The sequence below is a fragment of the Macrobrachium nipponense genome, chromosome 6, assembly GCF_015104395.2.
Source record: "Macrobrachium nipponense isolate FS-2020 chromosome 6, ASM1510439v2, whole genome shotgun sequence".
Lineage (NCBI taxonomy): Eukaryota > Metazoa > Arthropoda > Malacostraca > Decapoda > Palaemonidae > Macrobrachium > Macrobrachium nipponense.
Window position 1 is genome coordinate 96,215,038 of NC_061108.1, and position 23,233 is coordinate 96,238,270.

General features: G+C 31.5%; 1 protein-coding gene across 1 annotated transcript in view; it reads right to left on the minus strand.

Moving 5' to 3' along the window:
• Positions 1-1,145: 1,145 nt before the first annotated feature.
• The window catches only part of LOC135216384 (uncharacterized), a 239,310-nt gene continuing 217,222 nt past the window's right edge, over positions 1,146-23,233 (minus strand). The window contains exon 6 of the mRNA XM_064251655.1: positions 1,146-19,731. Within this exon, the coding sequence (XP_064107725.1) occupies positions 19,509-19,731 (223 nt within the window). The 3' untranslated portion in view covers positions 1,146-19,508. The remainder of the gene's footprint in view (positions 19,732-23,233) is intronic.

Below are 23,233 nucleotides of genomic sequence, written 5' to 3' on the forward strand. Positions count from 1 at the left end.
AGTCCCTTGTTTTGTTTTTCTCTCACTCGAGTATGGGAGCGCTGCCCTGAATCTTTCGTCTGCATTTGGTTTCACTAGCAACACATGTAAGGATCACGAATGCTTTCATGTGAGGAAGACGTCAGCCGGTCCACCCTTTCATTTTGGCTATTTTACCAAATTGTTAATACAAATGATTATCTATCCCTTGCAAGGGATCTAGTCCAAGGGATCTAGTCCAGGGATCTAGTCCAGGAGTTCTGAAGACTAGGTAATTAATCAAGTCCAGGAGACTAGGCCTAGGAGAAATTTGGCATGATGTAATGAGTAATAAAGAAACAAGCTGAATACCAGGAATTTTCTTCAATACCCCTAAAGTGGAAATCAGCACTTCAACTGCCTCCCAGTGGGAAGACATCACCTGGCCTCATCAGTAGTAAGACCCATACACACAAGGAATATCATGTAATAGCAGGTAGGACAGGCCTACCCTATTTTCCAGGCAGCGTAAACGTTAGTCTTCATACCCACCGTGTCAACTATGACACTACCATTCTCCGACCCCTGTCTCCAGGCAAGAAGACTGACAACAGTGCATATGTACAATAGTATTATTATCTGTGTATATGTATACTAGTAGTCTTATTATTCTCGTATCTTAATGTCATGGTGAGGGAAAATCCTCCCGCGACACAAGTCCTATCACTTTAGCAAAATACTGGACCACTGGTTAGTGGTCTGAACTGATCTGTGTATTAAGGTGGCAGTGCTGGGGAAGAAACTACTCTACACCATCACACAGTTCGATTCCTTGCACCACTCAAGTGTCCACCCATTTTGACTGTTTGAACATTGGTGCGATTGGATGATAAGAAAACAGATTATAGGTTATAGTAACTGTTATTTCCTTAAATTATTTCTTTTAGTTGGAAAAAAATTAAGTTTTTTCTTCCAGTTTGGGCACATGCATCTGTTTCAATGATCATGTAAGAAATCTAATAAATAATGCATAATCAGTGCTTTAAATTTATTTTTTCTATTCTGGGATTTTTTTTTTCCCTGTTCAATCTTTGCTATTCTCGAGCTAAGGTGCAGAACACCACCATACTGTCAATACCAAATAAATAAATTACTACCTATAACAAGAAGGATCAGTAATAATTCAATTTTACATGAGAATATTTAATGCATCACAAGTAGCAATGTATCAAGCCCAAATACAGCATGGCATATGTGCTCAACCCAGTAATAAGGATTTACAGTTCTGTATATACTAAACAGTAAAACTTTAAAATAAATAATACTCTTGGACTTCGACTAACTCTGCACATTATTACCTTTAAAAGAAAAAAGGAAGACTACATAGCAGCACTGATATTCATTACGTCTTCTCTGTTCAAAAATATATAAACAATAATACATCTTAACACCTGTGTTGTAACAAATATAAAAATATCAGCTCCACAGGTCCCTATGCAAGGAGATTAAGAGACATACAAATACAGAAATTAGCAACACCTTGATTTTCCAAAACAGTAAGAATAGTATTCACTAAAGCTAGAGTTAATAAGTAGACTGTCTAGTTTATTAGGTGAACGGGCGACTAGAAAAGGGACTTCTAAAAAAGCATTTCTAAACAGCCTATATCACAGCCACTAGAAATTAAATTCACCTGCATAAAATATCATAACACTAATTCTGGGAGTAATCATAAAGCAAATTCATTCTGCTCAAATATGTATAGTATCAGTACATACAAACACTACAAAAACAAAACTTATGTGTTTTTGGACAAAAGTAAGATAACTATTTCAACTAAGTAAAGAGTCTTAAGAATGGGTATTATATAAAGAAAAACAAGTTAACCTGATCGTTCACCCTCATTTCTCTCTGCTACTTGATATAAACTACGTACTGTACACTGTTTTAACATCAGAGGTTGATAGATGACTACTAAAAGAATAGTTTATTTTCCTGAAACAAAACAGCTGAGATATCATTTGACAGATCTTTAAGGTGCAGCTGAATAAAGTAACTCCAGATCTCTCAACTAATAAGGGACAAAAAGGCCATTAATGTGTACTTAAATGCATTTTGCAACAGATTAGCTGTCTCAATCAGCAACTGAAGACATTATGACTTGGGTTGAGGAAGAGGGAAGTTCATCTAAAAAATAAAAATACTGTAAACACAGTTTTCCTTTCAATGATCTAATGTACAAATTCATTAAAGCTCTGTAACAAAACACACATCACATCCATGTAGTGATCTTAAAACAATAATGTTATTCATATACAATAATATTCCATTGATTATATAATACTACTGTATATAATGCATATTCATCACTACTATTGAAGCTTCAGATGACTGTGAACTGTAATAAGTGCAAGGGTTGGTGTGTAAACTGACACTCAAATAAATAGTGATTTAAGCATTACACGTACACATAAGATTTTTCTGCTTATATTAATAGTGTCTATGTATTTTTATTATATATATATAACTAATACTGAAATTAATTCCTAAAAGTCACCAGTTATGAAAGATACATTCTGTATGAGCACATTTTAAATTCGCTAGCTAGCAGTGAATAATGCCTTGTAAAATAGATCAAACTTGATCATGTAATGCCAGCTGCTATTTTTTTCTTTAAATATTTGTAGTACAGCACTGTAATTCTTTTATAGTAACTTTCTACAACTACAGTAAGTTTTCTCTTCTACGGTATTTTGAACCTTGCAGAAAAAGACAAAAATTTTGTAAGTCTAAACTGTTTGATGAACTCAAGTAACTGATTAAGTAATATCCAGTACAGTATTGCAATTCTTAACAATAACATAAAATATATACAACATCAACTTTGTCATTGACCATCCTATACTAAATGTTTACTTTGCTTACCAAACTTTGACAGTTTACTTAAGTAATGCTAATGCCAACACTAGTTACTATACATACACATTACATACTAAGTATATCAATCTCATTTACATAGTAACACTACTATATAAATATTTTCCACTGAGTATCACATGTTAAATGGTAACACTGCTCACTGCTAATCTAATAAACTGTAGCAACACAAAATAAGCTCTTTAAGGAATGATGTAAACATTGCTAAATTGCACAAATTCTACAAAAAGTGACATTGAAATAATTAATGAATATAATTCACTGTTTTATCATAAAACATTAAATGTTATATTATTTATAAATTGAATAAATATATCTATGCTTTCACTATTATTCTATATGTAAATACAAACTACAGAAGCAGTCATGACCTTTACATTTACCAGCGAAGGTGACTGTCTCACTCATACATTCTCTACTGTATCCTTGATACTACTTCTCTACATACATACCTCACACATAAAACAATTAATGTAAACAAAGACACCTGGCAAAAAATGTTCCAACACACCAAAACCCAAATGAATAAGGAATGTCTACCTAGTCTTCACCGAAGGCATGAAAACAGGAATATATTGCTTCAGTATTATGTACATTCAAGTCAAATCCTCATAGCCTTCTGTACAATTGATCTATAATAAAAATAAATCATTTACAACATAAATGTTTTTAACATAGTAAAGGCCTCCTCTAGTGTAATAGCTTATTGTTAATATACTTTAAAATATTTGTCAGACAAAAATAATTATATTTTAAAATTACAGATTTTGTATGTTTAAATTATCTTGTTGAATGGCTCAAAATTAATAATGTACTAACAGTCAGTTTCTATGAAAAATTTTCTTTTAGCGTACTTTGCAGATGTAATACCTGTAACTCATAAATTTACCTGATGAAGCTGCAAAGCAAGCTTGTCTATAAACCAACACCCACTGACTATTTCCATTATTTCCTGTAACCTAATCTTGTCATCAATAAGTAAAGATGGGTTTGAAAATATACACATACAAATTCGAACTTTGCTAAATGGATGCACAGATTACATCAGTTTTAGTTCATACAAATACAGTGTAAATTACATCCTTCATTTACAGACATAAGCTTTGTCTTGTACACATTATTTTATTTTATTATAATCATCATTGAGGAGAGGTCCCTCTTTTAGGGCAGTATTACTGAAAACAGTTGCTGTTTGAGCAGGATTTAGTTTGTAAAGTCTTTTCTATTCTTGTTCTCTTCACCTTGTCTGCAGGTAGACAATATAATAAATTTCCAAAACACATGGAAATATATAATTTCATTATTTAATTTTTTACATTTCATCTCGCACGCAGGCAGTCATCTACAAAAAGATTGAATGAAACACATATGTGGACAAGTATTTATAGGAAAGAAGCTGGCTTGAGGTTTAGGTATGTCAAATTTTCTTTGGTCCATCACCAACATATGGAGTCTCTTGTAAAGCTTGCAGATCTTCAGACCTTCTTGGTTGTATTGAGCGGTTTCTGACAATGTATCTATCCCTGGTGTGACTGGTGTAATGGTTTACTCCAGTGCAAGGGCATTTGTTCATCTTATTTCTCATTCTTGACAGGGCCCCCCATTGTCACCTGGTACCAATTGATTTTCTTGCAATCCTATGTTGATGTTTAGACTCTGCCAAATTCCTGTTTCATATATACTTTCTGCTGTTACACTGGATACATGGGTCTGTTCTGATGTTGGAATGGCTGTGCACTGTCTTTCTCTTTTAGCAACGATGGTGTTTGGTGCTGATGGATTTAATTTCTAATGATTGCCAGAAATTCAGTTTCATAAACAATATATCTGATAGGCTTTTTCTTTAGGAAATGTAAGGCTCCGAGAAGGTGAAGGTATTGATGATCTGGTGCTATGTCTATAATTTTTATGGCTTTAATTCTTACTTTTTTGTCTACTTGGGTGTTTATGGTTATTGCGATTAAATATGTTACCTTCTTGTTACATTTTGATAGCGTAACTGTCATCATGATACAAGAGTGGTGGCGTCCAGTCACTGGGCACTCTAACTCTCATAGGTGGTTATATTTTTTCAAATCTGTCTCAAAAGTGTGCTGGTTTATTTTTCAAGATGAGGTAACTGGTTCTCATACATATTTTATAGTAAGCTATCATTTACTCTTTCACAATCTACTATGGGAGGGACATTTTGTCTTATTATGTAATCTTTTTTGTGGCCATCTCATCTTCTAGGTGTTTTTGGTGCATAAGGTTCTGGAAACAAGCTGTTATTATGCCATTTTATAGCATTTTCACCATCTTCATGGGTGGGGTTTTCAATGGTGTGCCACTTGTGTACTATAGCCGTTTTGTTGGTCAACAAACAAAAGACTATTGTTTATGCGTCTTTGCCGACATCTCATTCTCATTGGTATTCTCTCTCCAAATGGAGCAGTACATAAGAACACAAAGTATGAAAGTATCCACATTAGATGTCTAACTTCTACAAAGGCATTGTCAAGGAGACGGTCTTCAGTAAGATCCCCTGCCCCCATAATTCCTTGATTATGTTGATGACACTTTTGTCAGAATCTACACTGAGGAGGACCTAGAAACCCTCAGAACTTTTGAAAGAGTGCTTTTCCTCTACTTCACATGTGAACCTAGTACCAACAGTCTCCTGGTGGCACATGCAATAGACCCTGTCAGGGTATGCCACTATAGTTTACAGAAAATCAGCAAATCCAAGTCTGCTTCAGTGGATCAAGCAAATGCTCAGTCAGATATAAGATATCAGTTGTGGATACTTTCATCCATCATCCTCTTACACACTCTGTTCCACCAGTAGGGACACTACCAAGGAAAATACCCTATTGCCCTTAGAGGGAGATTTAGAAAAAGTAACTTCTACGATTTCACATGCCCAGTGAGTGTATGCACATAGTATTGGGATGACAACTACTACATTATAAAAAGAAAACGAATTTCTTCTAGAAAGTGGCATTTTTAAGCACTATGACTGGAATTTTGTCTCTGTCTCATAAAATTATGGATTATGTATTAGTTTTTTCCTTATAAACTATTTCTTGTTTGCTCGTACGACTGAGGTTAGTGTAACCCTGCCAGATTTGTTTGTGTAGTTTTAGTTTGAAAGGCTGGTCTGGCTTATCAGTGAAGGTATTAATTTTTTCTTTGATGGAGAGGTGCTATCAATTGACCTTTTGTTGGCTATATTATCTTTACCCTTCTCCAACTACACTTGTTCAGTGTGTTTAGGATCATGTTTCTTGGACAGTATGTCACTAAGAACTTTTCTATTTTGAGTGAAGAATTCTTCCCCTGAATTCTTCATCAATTTGTCCTTTATCAGGCCAGTATGTACCGAGGGGTGGGGTCGAACGACCCACCAAAAAATTTCTGGAAGTCCACATTTACTGTGACTATCCTTTTCATTGAACTGTACTAGAAAGTAATAAATAATTATTGTTTTTTGTTTTTTGTTAAGTCAAAGTATTTAACATAGCAACAAATAAAGTAATATATATGTTATTGTTAACATAATAAATGAATCAATCAATAAAACTGTAGAAATAATCTTGAATTTCAGTGCAAATTTTCAAAATTATAAGTAAAATTCGGTCAACCAAAGCCAGTACTTTGAATAACATCTGATGGGTAGAAGAGCATAGACTGCATAGGCACAAAATTTTTCTTCTTGACTAGAATAACATTTTCAAGTATTTTATGCTGGCAGGGTTTTTGAACTTGTTGTATAGTCTAATTTTTAAATTTTGCCATAACACTTTGATTTTTACAGGAAGGTTTTGCTCACAAAATTTTATTTTTGCCAACTTAAGCAAGGCTCTCTTTTCTTCTTCTTACTAAATTTTCAATGCTATTGCATATTTTTAAAGAATGATTTGGTTAGCTAGTTCTTTGTCTTTGGTAGCATCTTCATTCCTTGGTCACTTTTCATAGTGTTGTCTAGTAAACTGTGTATACAGCATTGCCAGTTTTGGTATTTATCATGAAATTTTCTGGTGGGATTTGTTGGTGTTGTCACACAACTATTCATTCTCCTTGGTAACTATTTTCTAGTTTTGGGCATACTAAATTTGAGTCAGCTGTCAATATCAAAAACTTTGACTAGTTATCACATCCAAAGAGGGAGTCCAAATAGTGTGATGTCTGAATTTTACTATACTACACAGTATCTCTTTCTTCATATGGTTCCTGTGTTTAATATGAGACTTGGCTGGTATTTAGTTTAAAGGAAGAAAACTTAGGATTACCCATTCCCACATATTGGTCATCAACAGTTACAAGGAAAGCACTGCTCATAATCAAAATGTAGACCATCAAGTTTTATTGAGGTATTTTCCCATAGTATTCCCACACCTTCCTAAAGTTGCATTTCAAGGAAATACAGCACTTTCTTATGGGTCATCCAAGGACTTAGTACACTGAGTGGGTCATCCAAGGACTTAGTACACTGAGATAAAATTATATTTCTAGTGCTTTGATGGTCATCAGTCCATCAAGATTGGACTCAGTATTTGGAGTAAAGCTTCACATCAGACTCATCTTGCTTGACCACCAGGTTAATTGAACTGAGTGAGTATAACTTTTACCTTCCTTCAAGTTCTAAGCATGATCAGAAGTAACGCTGCACAGGGGTTTCAAGTCAAAAATCAATCCAGCATAAGGAAGAAAAAACAAAGCAATAAAAGGTTTAAGAAAACTTAGCTATTTAGTCTAGAACAACTACTTGAGGCCATGTTATGAGTTGATTCAAATCTGCTGCTCACTGAAGTCCCCCCCTCCTCCCCATCCACAACATCAAGGTTATAGGAGTCTAACGGGATATTTTTCAATAAGAATCTTAACATTTTTCTGGACTGTGCATAAAATTTTAACACTGAGGTAACACTTTTATGGAATACATCAGATTTAGTACCTGCCACCAATAGAAGAAGTACAAGTACGTAACTGCCACCAATAGATGAACTACAAAATAAAAACATGAATGTTGGTGTTATTCTTTACATTTCTTTTCCCATTTTATTTATACAATATTTCTGGAAAACCAGAATTTTTCTGCAACTTTTACATAATGTTTTGTGGAGAGCAAAATTTTCTTGTGAGTAGGAAATGACAACGCAGAAATTTGCTAGGATTTACAAATTAACATATTTACGTTAGTGCAATGTTCATAGATGATTTTTGATGTCATAACCAAAATGTGAACATTTCTCTTGATTAACAGGACTAAAATACCAAAAATAGATAATACAAAAAAGGAAAATTATACCATAAACTGGCAATATATACTATGTATAAAAATAACCTAAGAAATTTCATGGTAAACCAGGGCTGCAATGCTTGTGAGAAATATATTCCAGATGCTGTACTTCCTGTCTGGTCTTACTGAAAATCTTACTGAAAAAAAGCTACAGATTTTCAGACATTTCCAAAAATTCCTTAGAAGTATACTGTAATGACTATTTCATGAACTGTTAATGATTTGTATCATGAACATTTTGTTCTAAGTGAATGTCTAAATTAACAACTGTTCTCAAAAAATATTGTTGCAAGCTTTACCTTCATGAAAAAAGCAATTTCATAAGATAAAACAGTGCAACTTAATTGCAAAAATGTCTTGTGTACAGTACAATACGGTACTTCTGCAAGCTATACTATTTAACTCCACTGTCACAAAAATATAAGTACTGTACTGATATACAGTTTTTTTTACAAAGCGCTTTAAATACATTTAGAAACCTAGCCATACCAGCAGAAGCTATTGCATAAAATCTTAGGCACTTGATAACAGTCCTTGAATCTGATTACCCAGATATCAGGCATATGCAAATATGAATTCAAGTCCATAAATAAGGATAGCAGTGTCTAAGAAATAACATATACAACATAGACAAATTAATGTATAGAAAGAATGACAAATATTTCAAAAGTGCATAAGCGGAATGCTCAAAGAATAACAAAGAAAGGAATTAATATATCAAAATACGTAATTCATTTTTTGTCTTATAAGAAACCAGAAAGCAAATTCTAATTAAGAGCTCCCAAATTACTTTCATATTAGCTTAAATAAAAAATAAAATAACAGTAAATTATAAAAAACTAAACATTCTTCTAACACCCATGGCAATTACATTTTACAATATACAAGGAAGCAGATGACAAAAACATTTCTGCCCTCAATAAATATCAGTAGAAAGTATATCACAATAATTAAGACAAAAGTCCCTTAAATTTGAAATAAAGGATATATTAGTATTTATAAAATTAAACTCTCACTGCTCGATTATTACATATCACTGAGATCTGACAAACTGTATTAAGCTATGATTTACAAAATTGCAACAAAATTCTCATGTTGCTTATGAACATAATATGCAATAAAACTTTTAGTAAAACTTGGCTTGACTTTCAAAAGTTAGCCAAGGATGTGGGAGTAGATAGATCCAAATACACTTTTTAAGAATATCATCTCTATAGACACAGTACCATGGTTATTATAGTAGTGACATTTAGCCGCATAATTCCACTAGAGAACTAACCAGTTATGTACTCCATACGTAAGAGTACACTTTCATCTGAACCATGCATAATCTTCTACCTCTCATTCTATTCATATGTACATAAGAATCAAGTTATCTGCTGTGGCTAACAAAGAGACCAATAACTCGCAGCATAGAAAATGCAAAATACTGAAAAACTAGTTTACCCTAGAAGCTGAATTAAATAATGTGCCAGAAAGTTGTTATTTTGAAATTCAAAAAGCCTTTTTGAAACATGAATGCTCAAATATAAAAACTCAGCCACAACTATATGGGACAAGGGCATAATGGGGCAGTTTTTGAGATACTCATAGACAAAGGATTCCTCTTTTCCTAACCTATCTGTTAAACTATCAAGGTTTTTATTTCTACATAAACTTTTATAAACACAACTTTCAGAATGCCATAAGAGAGAAGCCACAATCTAGGTCACCCTGCTTACCTGGGATCTTCCCACTCATGACCATTTTCCAAAAGAATGAATTAAAAATAAAGGGTCAAATAACTCAATAATTCATTCACCATATTAAAGATGGTGCAGAGTTTGGAGATCTTCCAATAGGTTAAAGTATAATGAGAATCATTATACTTTAGCACAAGCCATTTCTATATTAATGATAGAGGAAGTGAAATCGTTAAAGAACTTCATCTTGACTCTATCTGCCAGAGACTTGATGAAGAATGTGTAAATTTCAGAAATACCAAATATAAATTTAGAAAAATTTTCATGTCCCTAGAGATGACATTTACCGATGTATTTAGTTGAGGGGCCCCTCATTGTCTATAAAAATTTAAGATGAAAACTCATTTTCAAAAACCATCCTAGGAGAAAAGAATTTTTGTCTTGACATTCTTTACAACCTTTTAAGTACTGGGATGGATGAGATATCAATGAACTGAGAAGGATTTTGATTTCGAAGGAAAGAAACCACAGTTTGAAGACACTCAGGCTCTATATATCAATTGAATATGAGCTTTTTGAATTCCACTGTTCTCTATTTGCACAGTTTTCTTGCCATAAGACTTATCCTACTCACAGACTACCACATCTGCTTCAATAGACCTCAAAGGAGCCATCCAAAGTCTGGCAGTGAATGGTGTTTTGGTGTTAGTTGAATAAAACCAGTTCACCTTACAGTTAGGCCAGGGATATTCTAAGAACACCTGAAGAGGAAAGAGAAGATCAATAAAAAGTAAGCCCCTGCATCTCTGAAACACAAGACAAGGCCACGAGGATATAAAAAACTAAACACCAAACTTGCATGACTTACAAGAAAAGGCAAAACTTATGGTAAGTATAAATCAATGGAATAAATGGTTCATGAACCAAACAACTGGACACCAACCAAGCAGCCAAGGAAAAACAAACACAGACAGTCATTCCCGCATTAAAGGGAAACATTCTACAAGGTTGATGTACTTATATGGGTAAAGCCATTAAGGATAAACCAACCCCAAACCTATGGTTACCAAAGGGCCCAATCAGATCTATCATGTTCAAAATGGCAGCATACAAAATACATTGCAAAGAAACAAATGGTGAAGTGACAAAGATGTGATATTACTTAAGAGCTAAAATGTAGGAAGATCCTCTGTATATGGATTCAAGATGACAGGTAATAGCATCTATTGTAATTTAAGTGCTACCTTCCAAAGGAGCTCACATAAATATAATTATGTAAATTGTACAGCAGCACTTAATTCTAAATCATGAAAGCCTACATGAAACACATATGCAGTAATACCTCAATCTTACGTGATTCAAGTTGTGCAAATTCTCAATAGCGCAACCTTTTCATGGGATCCTAACTAATTATCATATGAGAGTATTTCACAGACATGCGAACGCAAACAAGACATTTTTTATCTTCGAGAAACCCTACAAAAGTGTTTGTTTATTTTTTATGTTTGTAATTTATAAGTTTTCAAGCTTTTGTGTGTAAATTAACATTAAATGATAAAAATAATGTCTCTCTCTCTCTCTCTCCAAGATGAGAATTTTTATGGTAGATGTATGTACTGTACTATGTTTATTATTTTCAAATAATATGTTAATTAATAATGGAAAAACAAATCCACAGTTAAGTAAATGTACATAACTGTTGAAGACCATCAAAATGACCGTACTGGGGAAGGACCAAATAAACGTTCCAGAAAACGAAGGCATTGCCTTATCTATGCTTAAAGAATAGTATCATAGTTCATAAACAAGTCACTTATTTTGACCCCTTTTATATTTACTCGGTTAAAGTGCTACATCAACTTGTCAGATTGAAAAGGGGAAAAGAGCAGATTCCCGAAAGCTATCCTTACAGTTTTAAATTTAAATATATGTACATTTACATAAGTGTGGACTTGTTTCTCCATTTGAAGATCATGCTATTATGAGCATCTTTTAATTTAATTATAACAATATAACTGTAACTACAAAATTTGTATATGATAGCATTTTAAAGAAATACCCTTTTCATTTCACTTTTAAGTAAGAAGAACTCTTCTCTATCTCTCTCTCTTTCTTACTGAGATGAGAGAATTTTTATGGTACATGTAAATGTTTATTAATAATTTCAAATAATAATATTAATACGTATAGTAAATGTAATTACAAAATTATGCATATAAAAATTCTTTCCCTTGGCTTTCTTTTTAACTCCACCAGAAGCGTGAATTCTAGAGATGTCAAATATGTAAAGTAATGTGACAGAAAGGGGAGTGTTGCCATTAGCCGGTTAATGATTTTTATACAATATATTCATTCTGTGTGTGTGTGTGTCTGTGATATATATATATATCTTCACACACTCCTATATTTTTACCAACCATTTATTTATTTTTTCTAATGTATTAAGGTAACTTATAAATGGAATTTCAGTAACTTTAATTTAATTTACAAGTTAATTTAATACTTATATGTATACTCTCTCTTTCTCTTGTAGTTAGTGGTAAATAATTTTCTACTGAACTATTTTTACCTTTACCGTCTAGAACTGTAAATACGGTGTTCTAAAACAGACACATAACTAAGAGGTGTATTAGTCCAAATAAAAAGCACTGCTTGTTCATGAAAAGGAATTTCAGAACAAAGAGAAAGAGACAGAATAAACAATTTCTTAAGAGTGATTGAGAAGATTTCTAAAAGTAGATCGGTCAGTCGGGAAGGGGAGAGATGAGAGAAATACGTTGTAGTGTGTAATCTTCACACACAACTACATTTTTACCAATCAATTATTTATTTTTTAAGGGTAATGTATTAAACTAACTTTTGAATGAAATAACAGTAACTTTAATCTAATTTAAAAGTTAGCTCAATATTTAGGGTGCATGACTGAGATCATATTTAGTGTTCAAAATCTAGAATTAAGCATTTTTTAGCATTTTCGCAAAAATCCCCCATGCACGAGGAGGTCTAGAACCTAACCTCACGTAAGTTCCGGTTATTACTGTACCTAAAATACCACATCATGCTGACATGTCAATATACACAAGAGGACTTGTAATACAACACAGCATTAGGATGATGGGTTTTTGTCAATTCAATATCACACATATAAAGTTTTAAACAATCTTTAGGGGTATCTAAATACTAAGTGAACCTTATGCAGCGCTATCTTACTGGTTACATAAATGGTAGAAATCATTCGTAACAATGAAGACTTAAAAGATAACTAGTAAATTTTCTAGTTGAGCAAATGTCTACCAAACATATATTCAAGTAACTATAAACAATGACATGAATATATCTTACTACAACTACAAGTCAAACACATATATTTGAGTGATACTGTCTTCATTCCATCTATATAAAAATGCATTTTACTACAAGAAAATCAAGAGCAACTAAAAAAATTCTGTAACCAAATACAGTAACTATGGTACATATAATACACTACAGAAAACCATTAAAACTAGTCAGTTATTTTTTCCATCCTTGTCAAGTTGTGCTAAGAATTACTATCAGATTGCTCAGTGTCTGTTTACAGCATCATGGTTACAAAATGAGATATTTTAATTTTTCTACATTTTTATACATGAACAGTCTTACTCTGTGCAGATCACACCCAGTACAACAATGAGATATCTGAAAGATAAAGCACCACTGCAAAAGTGCTAGCAAACCCTATCATGTCACAAGGTAAGACTACACTAGCTTCATGGACAGCCTCTATCTGAACAGTGAGGAGGAGGGAAGAAGGTGATAGAAATTATGATTACATATTGGGTTTGTATAAGAAATGTCTTTCATTATAAAATATTGTTTACTACTGCTAACTCATAAATTATAAACAGTCTGATCATAATTCATGTGATAGAAAGCAGATGCACCCTTGAAGATAAAAGTAAAGGTGCTGCAGAAAGTCCAATCCCCCAAAGGTAGATGATGGATAATTAACCTTGAAAACTTACTTGAGTTCACAAGAAATAAAGGATAAAGTCACGACGAGAAAGGCCCCAATTCATCCCTACAAAAACTACATGCCCTACGGCATCAATAGATTCCAGCCCTGTAGAGGGTTAATGCTGTCAGTGCTCTTCATGTGGTGCACTACAGGCATTACTTAAGGTTCTTTGCAGTGTTCCTTCAGCCCCTAACTGCAATGCCTTTCATTCCTTTACTATACCTTTGTTCCTATTCTCTTCCTTCCATCTTACTTTCCACACATTCCTAACAATTGTTTCATACTGCAACTGTGGGTTTTCCTCCTGTTACATCTTTTTATTCTCAATTTCCCTTTCAGCACTAAATGACCTCATAGGTCCCAGTGCTTGGCCATTAGCCTAAATTTTATTTTTAATTCAATGGATCCCAACAAATAAACATAAATGGATTCATGAATAACTTTACATACATAAAATCTGGCAAAGGTATTCTGCCAAATGCCTACTATGAGTATAGCAAACAGCTCCGATTTAAACTAAAATGCCAAGGTGGAGGAGAGGGCTTGAACTTAATGAGCACTAATAACAGAACTAACAAGTTACTACCAAGAAACATCACCACAAGCCCAAGAAACTACCTGCTTGAGTTAATAAGATGTAATGAACTTAAAAAACTAGATTCTGACAACTAACATGCAGTAAAGTACAAAATGTTTAAAAGTATTCCATTTTCAGGAGATAAGATTTGAGGGCTCTCACAGGATCCAGAGTACTCTTCTTGGGAGATGAAAGTAAGTCACAGATAGTGAAATAAATTTAAGAGAAAACTATCATTACTAGAAGATTGAGTCTTGGCCATGAAGAGTCCCTCAGGCAGAGGGTCTTTCAGAGGACCAGTGGCTAGAGTGGGAAACTTTGCCTAAAAGAGGTAAGGTCAATCAGAAATACTGTCTTAACCTCTTCTTTACCAAGAAGCTTAACAAAATGTAAGCATTGCATAGGTAATGAAATAAATAAAAAGTAAATGGGTCTCACGTGGCTGGTATAATGATTCCTCTTCATATATGAACTTTTTACTGAAGTATCTCCAGAGAAAGAAGAAAGGAGATGAAAAGCACAAAAAAAAAATTACAAATGGTTTTGTGCTTGCACAGAATATTTTTAAAATTTTCATGCTTCTATGTCTAAAAAAACCAACATGGGTTCTTGGTTACATCTTACTTTCATTTATCATTTTAATAAACAACAGCATCAGGGCCTAGAACGCATTCCATGATTACTGCCCAGAAGTGCAAAGCGAAATATACAAGCAATTACTGGGTAAACAAACTGACAGGGCTTACACATATGCAAAAGGTTATGTTACACCACCCATTACCACTGGCAAAAAAAAAAAAAAAAAAAAAAAAAAACAAAAAAAAAAAAAAAAAAGACTAGAATCACATGATCAAAAGAATTACATAAGTTTGAAAATTACGGAAATTTAAAAAAAAATTCACAGAAACTTACTCCATAGTAATGAAAAATGAGGAAAGGGGATGACTCACAGTAACTTAGAGAATATAAGTCAACTGTCACAGTAACTTTGAGAATACAGGCAGTTCCCAGTTTATGACGGGGGCTCCCTTCTACGCCATTTCATAAGCTGAAAAATTGTTGAAAATCCTAAGAAAACCTTACTTTTAATGCATCTGGTATATTGAAAACAATGTAAACTGCATTTTTATAGAGTTTTTCGTTAAAAAAAAAATACTCCAAATTTTTATTCTTCTGTTGTTTTGGAGCCATATTTCTTCTGTAAGATGAGTGTCATAACCCTGCAACTTGTCGTAAACCGGGAAATAATTTCTGAAGAATATACTTGAAAAACATTGTAACCTCAGAACATTATAAGCTGGACCCCTTGTAAGCCGGGGACTGACTGTACTAGTAAGTTGTCAGTCCAAAGGCAAGTAGTAAATGATGTAACTAAATGCTCATTAAAGTGAATAAACTGGTAAAGAAATGAATTAGTCGCTGAAAATGAATTATAAATATCTCTGCATAAAAACAGCAGAGGCATTCCCCTTGTCCTGGGAAGCCAGAGCTGTATGTCCACATCCAATGGAATCACACAGAAGAATAAGTCTCACCCTGTGACATGATGGGGTTAGCTGGGACATGGCAAGTAGGGCTATTTCTTTCAAATCTCTGTTGGTGCACCAGAGTATGTTTCACACAGAACAAGGGTACTCATGATATATGGGTTCATAATAATAAACTGCCAATTATGCCTTGACAAAAAGAACTTTTCCAACACCAAATCCCAAGAAAAGTCATAAATAAATACAGTACAGCTTCATAACAATACAAGATTTCATAAACGACTTCCTACACCTACCTTTAGAATGTAAAATGAAAAAAAAGTTTAAGGATAACAAAACTGTCAAATCTACTTTTAGTGAAATTATAGAAATATTCTAGTCATATTAAAGACTACCATAATGTCATATAATGAGCTGCAGTATGAACAGCACAAAAAGGATATCGATGAAGAATAGTGTTAAAACAAAAGTATACTGTGAGAAACTGTCCAGCTGATATTCACATGGCTTACATGATCAGCAGCACAAACAAAAATATTTTAAACTACAATATAAAAGCTTGACTATCAGTCATAAGGAATGTAGTGAAACTTATGGAATAAGTCTGAAGTTCTTCCCAGTTTAACAAGTCTACACAACTATCAGAATACTAGGAAAGAACAAAACTTGTTACTATGTTATAAATTAAAATATTACTGGAAAAATCTACCAGCGAACTCTGAGTTAGAACTACTACTGACTGCTACTCTACTTTAAAAAACCATAAACACTGTTTTGACAGAAAATCTGAGATCAATTCACAAAAAATTTATCCTGCAAAAGAGAAAGACGAATATCACTTGTTTACTGAGACAAGAAACATGGAATAATATCAAGTCTTCTTTTAGCCTCAGCAAGGAACTAATTTTTCAACAGTATATATGAAATGCTTAAAAGTTTTTAAAGAATGCTGACTAATAATGGGTCTGATGCTTTTCCTGTTAAACAAAATTGTTTTCAAGTAAAATTGTCCACAAAATGTATAACCTACAAATGACCATGACATAAAACTTACTTGGAAATAAAATTTCAAATACTGTATGTCTCCTATTCACCTAGCAATCTGAATTAGCAATTATACTTAAGCATGTATGCTAAAGATTTTACTACGTGATTTCATTAAAATACCTGATATCTTAGTTTGATCATCATTTAAATCATGAACCACTCTCTTAAGAGCAAAGGTATAACAGCAAGATTACTTCTGCCTGCAAGCAAATGAAAAAACTATAATGCAATAGAACAAGCAAGTTATGTAAATGGAAAAAGATCACAGTAATTCTGGTGAAATAGCACACATCACTTCACTCACGCAGAATCTAGACAGGAAACCTGTTATGTTTATTTGCCAGTTTATGGCATATGCTGCTAAAATAAATGGAATTAGTTAAGAAAATAAAATAACTTCTCTCCAATTGAAAACTATAAACAGCAAGAATGGAGAAGTCCACCTGACTGTGTGAGCTAAGAATACAGACAACAGTACATCACTGAAGGGTAATTATGAAAAAGATAAAATTTCCTTTGACGATAGAACGTAATTATATTTTACTTAAAGACCTCTGGGCCTTGCAAGTGAATCTCAGCAAAAATTATTACCTAAATACAAGTTCTTAAAGTACCAGTATGGTATACGTACATATGGACTTCATCGTGCCAATGTATACCAGCATTATGGTATTATATACCACAAAATAATTGGACTTAGACTCCAGTGGTCTTAGGCATTTCCATTGCCTACAAAATTTCAAGCACCTGAGTTTTCCAGTTCTCATATTCTCTTGAAACAATATGCAGAGCTTATCACAATATACATACACAAATAAATACGTTCATAATGACTGAACAGGTTTAATTTTTTGGTTGTAGGAAGGTTCTCATAAAATCTGTATTGTTTGTTTGTTTGTATGGTGTTTTTACATTGCATGGAACCAGTGGTTATTCAGCAACGGGACCAATGGAATGCCTGAGAATCGAACTCACGGCCACCGAGATGGCAGGCCAAGACCATACCGACATGCCACTGAGGCGCTCATAAAATCTATAATCTCATGATATACATCAATTATTATATAACTACTGTACAATCAAGAGTTCTATGTACATCCTAATTAGCATGAAAAACAATAGTGGTAATGGCATTGCATTATATCCAACATCATTAGATGTTAAGCCTTGTGATACATTCTCCAGTTACCATTAACAAAAACTGTAGGTATAATCTTAACCACCAGTAGTAGACAGAGACAGCAAAAGTTAAATCTAAATTGAAAATATTATGATTTGGTCCCTTGAAATAGTAACACAACTGACAAAATAATCAATAAATCTTTAACTTAATTTACCAATTATTTTATACAGTATGATCATTTAGTAACTGCAGAATCATGTAAAACTAAACTGACTTTACAGCTTGAGATGGTACCCTTTTTCAAAACATCTCTAGTTTGAAGGTACACAAATTCTTAAATCATCATAATGAATAAAGCAGTTAATTTGTTCAACAGCAGCAGAATTTCCAAACTGTTTTTGAGAAGCTGTGTGAACAGAAACATGAGCTCTACACTGTTCTCGACAAAATAATAATTACTTAAAATCCTGAACCTAAATATTCATAAGTGTAAAAGTGTTAAAAGCAATACCACCCTCGAAAGTAATCTTGCTACTTGCTACTCATAATCTGTTAACACAGAAATCCTTACCTTGGTCATTCAAAAGGATAAACAGTAGTTTGGTAAAATGGAGTCAATCAGAAGGTGTTTGGAATTGGATAACATGATAGTTGTGTTTTGTGTGGACCTTGCCTGGGAAGTTTAGAAAATCAGTATTATATAGTCTTTATGAATAAACATTATGTTTATTAGAAATTCCTTGCTAAGGCAAAGAGAATAATTAAAGAATACCAATGAAGTGTTTGTGCAGCCTCATGAGGTAAGGCAACAGGACTATGAAGTTACTAAACCTAATTAAAGCAGGAAATAAAGGACGATAACAGGTGAATTATAAACTGGATTTATCAGTACGTAGCTAACACCGATTTTAATATGAAAGAATCTTGCAAGAAGTTGCAAAGAAAGAAAATTTATGAACATCGCAATCTCTAAGTTGTAAAATAACTTGCAGTAGAGTAGTTTCATAGATAAATCTTTTGCCTATGAACTGATATACTGTACTACAATAGGCTGAGCTTCTCTATTATAAAATATTTTAATTCTAATGACTAGCTGCTTGCTTACTGTATTAATCTACTAAGGCTATGTAACTTGAGTATTGGAATTTGCCTTGGTTTTTATCTATACTACTACTTTCATAAATAGAAATGTCACATCAGGAGAGATGATAAAATTTATGGAATAGATACATAAGAAGTTTTAGATACTAAAATTCATAACTTGGTAACAAAATAAAACTAATTCAAAATTATTTCAAAAGACTTTTGGCAATAAGTCTTCACAAGGAACCCATAACTAAACAATAAATAGTTAACACTTTCAAATTTAAAACCATGTAAACTTTTTCATGGTGCAATGTTTGAGGCCTTAAATTAGTCTGTCTATAGTGGACGAGGAACAAAACACCCCTTCAGAAGGTTACCCTGAGTATCCTGAGCCACTACCTCAATGTGGGTATCTGGTGGCCAGTGTGGTACCTGTGCCCATGGAAGATGGAGAACTGGAGGTGGTGGTCTTGTTACAAACTCCCAGTGGTGGAATGCCATTGTATGCAAATCACGTAACTCAACCACTCGGATTCCTGCAGTGCTGCAGACAACAGACCTGAAGAAAAGTATATGTCTTAGCTATTAAATTTTTGAGTTGTGTATAATAGTACTGTTATATCACAAATGATAAGATATCAACACCAATTTGCAAAATTACAAAAAAGCACACATGCCAAAAGGACTAACCTATCTAATGCTTAAGAAATTTTAGCACATTCTAAATTTTGCATTATCAGTAATGAAGAAAAGATCATATATAATATTTTCACAATAGCCAAGGAATAAGTAGCATGGTAAATGGACAGCATGAATACAGCTGACCCATCTTAACTTCTTTTAAAAGAAGATTTGGCTGGATAAATCCCAAGCTCAGGCTGCACTTTTTAAAATTTCTTATCAAGTGTTGTATAGGTTTAAGGACCATTGCAGTTATAGCAGAAAAAAAGTTCTTTGAGCATCTGCAAAAGAACAATCCTTAAGACATCTAAAATAGACAGCCATGGCATATAGTATATCCATGAAAAGCATCCATGCAATATTCTTTATGGTCTGAAAGCAGTTCTAATGATTCACTTGGTCCCTACAGTAGCTCAAAGACTTGAAATTTGCCAATACAGTATCATAAGCCTTGGAATTTACCCAAAGTTGGGTCAGCTCGGTACTCACAGAGCTGAACTATAGCCAACTTTTAGTGCATGGCCAGATATGCTAGTATGAGAGAGAAAGAAATTATTACACAGTATACTCCCTACAATAAAATCATAAATCTAAGACATACACAAACTTGCATAACATATTACATGTACCATAACATATTACGTGTACAACAAAGTAAATTTAACAATAAAATTAAATATACAAATAACGTAATCCACATACTGTATCTTGTTAGAAGTAGTATTCACAAAGATTCTCATTTTACATGGAAGTAGAATACCATAAACTAATAAAAAATATAAGAAATTTTTGTTTCACAGATACCAGCCTTTCATTAAGCACTTAAATGTTAGTCAAGTTACAAAGATTCAAAATATTACCTTCTAATAGTGACCAAGAAAACAATCACCCAAAGTGAAACAACATAACAGTATTCGTATATTTTTTCAACCAAAAAACAGTTTCCTGTAACAGGAGAGGCTCCAGAAAAAAAGACAATATAATAGTCATTGCCACAATCAATCTTATACTGTACGTACTGTTGAATAAAGGAAGAATCCTACTTAGAACGCTCCTACAACAATACCCGTTTGATATGCCAATAGATGGTTTACTATATGCAGCACAGTGAAACCCACTACACAAACTGCTCCATTCAAGACTATCTTGTACATGTCCTTTAGCTTACTGAATCCTAAGGTTCATCGCTGCAATACACCTCTTCTACACCATCTAGGTCTTCCTCTCCTCCTTCCTCCCAAAATGTATACATAGACCACACACTTTCCATCAGTCTATCGACCTCCATTCTTCCTATGAGGTATTAATCCTTGTAGCAGATATACCACACAAGAAATTAATCTCATCTACTTCAACCTTTATTCTTTAGTGGCAGCAGGTCAAGTTCATGAAGGAAAAGGATTGTTTCATCATCCTCTTCAAATCAGTTTTCTCTAACCTAAGTTAAAAGATATCTCGGGTATTTTCATACTCAATTTTCTCTAACCTACATTAAAAGATATCTGGGGTATTTTCTGCTAACGCCTTATAAGAATGGTAATAATTTTTCCTACCACTGCTGTACCTTTACATAGAGAACTGGTGTGAAACCTACAACAGTACTAACATGGCCCTGCATAATGTATCTTCTGACTGATTGATTAATTGATTTATGGCTACTGAAATGGGAAAAACATCTAGGTTTTTGATGCTGCAATGAAAATAGGAAGTCAAAAAGATATATAAATAAGTTCAAAAGGTGTTTCATATAAGAATGATCTAAATATATATATATATAGATATATAATATATATATATATATAGTATGTGTATATATATATATATATATATATATATATATATATATATAATATGTATGTATGTATGTATGTATGTATGTATGTGTGTGTATATATATATAGAGATATAGTATAAAATAGATATATATATATAGATATATATATATAAAATATATATATATAGATAGATATAAATTTATAGATATATCTATATATAATAAATCTATATGATATATAGAAATATATATAAATAGCTATATATAAATATATAATAAATTTAAAATATATATTATATATAGATATATTATATAATATATTATAAATATAGCTATAGAGTATATATATATATATATAATATATAAATATAGATAAATAGCTATATATATATATATATATCGTATTAAATATATATAAATTATATATTATATATATATATCTAATAGTATAATGAAATAATATTAATAATATATATATATATATATAGAAATATAGATATATATATATATATATATCTATAAATTATATAATTATATACTATATATATATATAGATAGATAGATTATATATATTACAGTATAAACATTATATATTATATACTATAGAATATATTATTATATATTATATAAAAATATATAGGTAATACATAGTATAGATAAATATATATAGATAAATAATCTATATATATATATATATATATATAGATAAAATATATATAAATATATATATATATATATATATAGAGAATATATATAATATATCTTTATATATAAATATATATATATATATATATATATATAGATATAATATATATAAAAGATTATATATATATATCTATATAGATAATCTATACTAATATATATAATATATGTATAATATATAGACATATATATATTGATATCGTATATAATATAATATGTATATATATATAAATATGTATATATAAATATATATGTTAATATTTATATATATATATATTAGAATATATAATTTAATTATATATATATATATATCCTATAGCTATATTTAAATATAATATAATATATATATAAATTATATATAACGTATATCTATATAAAATATATAACATATATATAAATCATATTATACTACATATATAAATTTCATATATACATACATATATAAAGATCTATAATATATATATATAAAATATATATAGATAATATAGATATATGTTATATATAATAAATTATAAATATTGGTATTAAAATATGTATAAAATATATATATATAAATATAAAAATATATAATATATAAATATATAGAACATATTAAATATATATATATATATATATTATAAATAATACACAACATATTATAAATATATATATAATATATATATATATAGTATACATATATATATACTATATATATATACATAATATATATATATATATATGTTATATATATAAATTAAATATATATATGTATAGATAATATAGATAAATGTATATATATATTATAATATAATATAATATATAGATATATATTATAAATATAGAATATTATATTAGAAATAGATATAATTATATATAAAATATAAAATATATAATCTAAATATATCTAATATATAATAAATATATA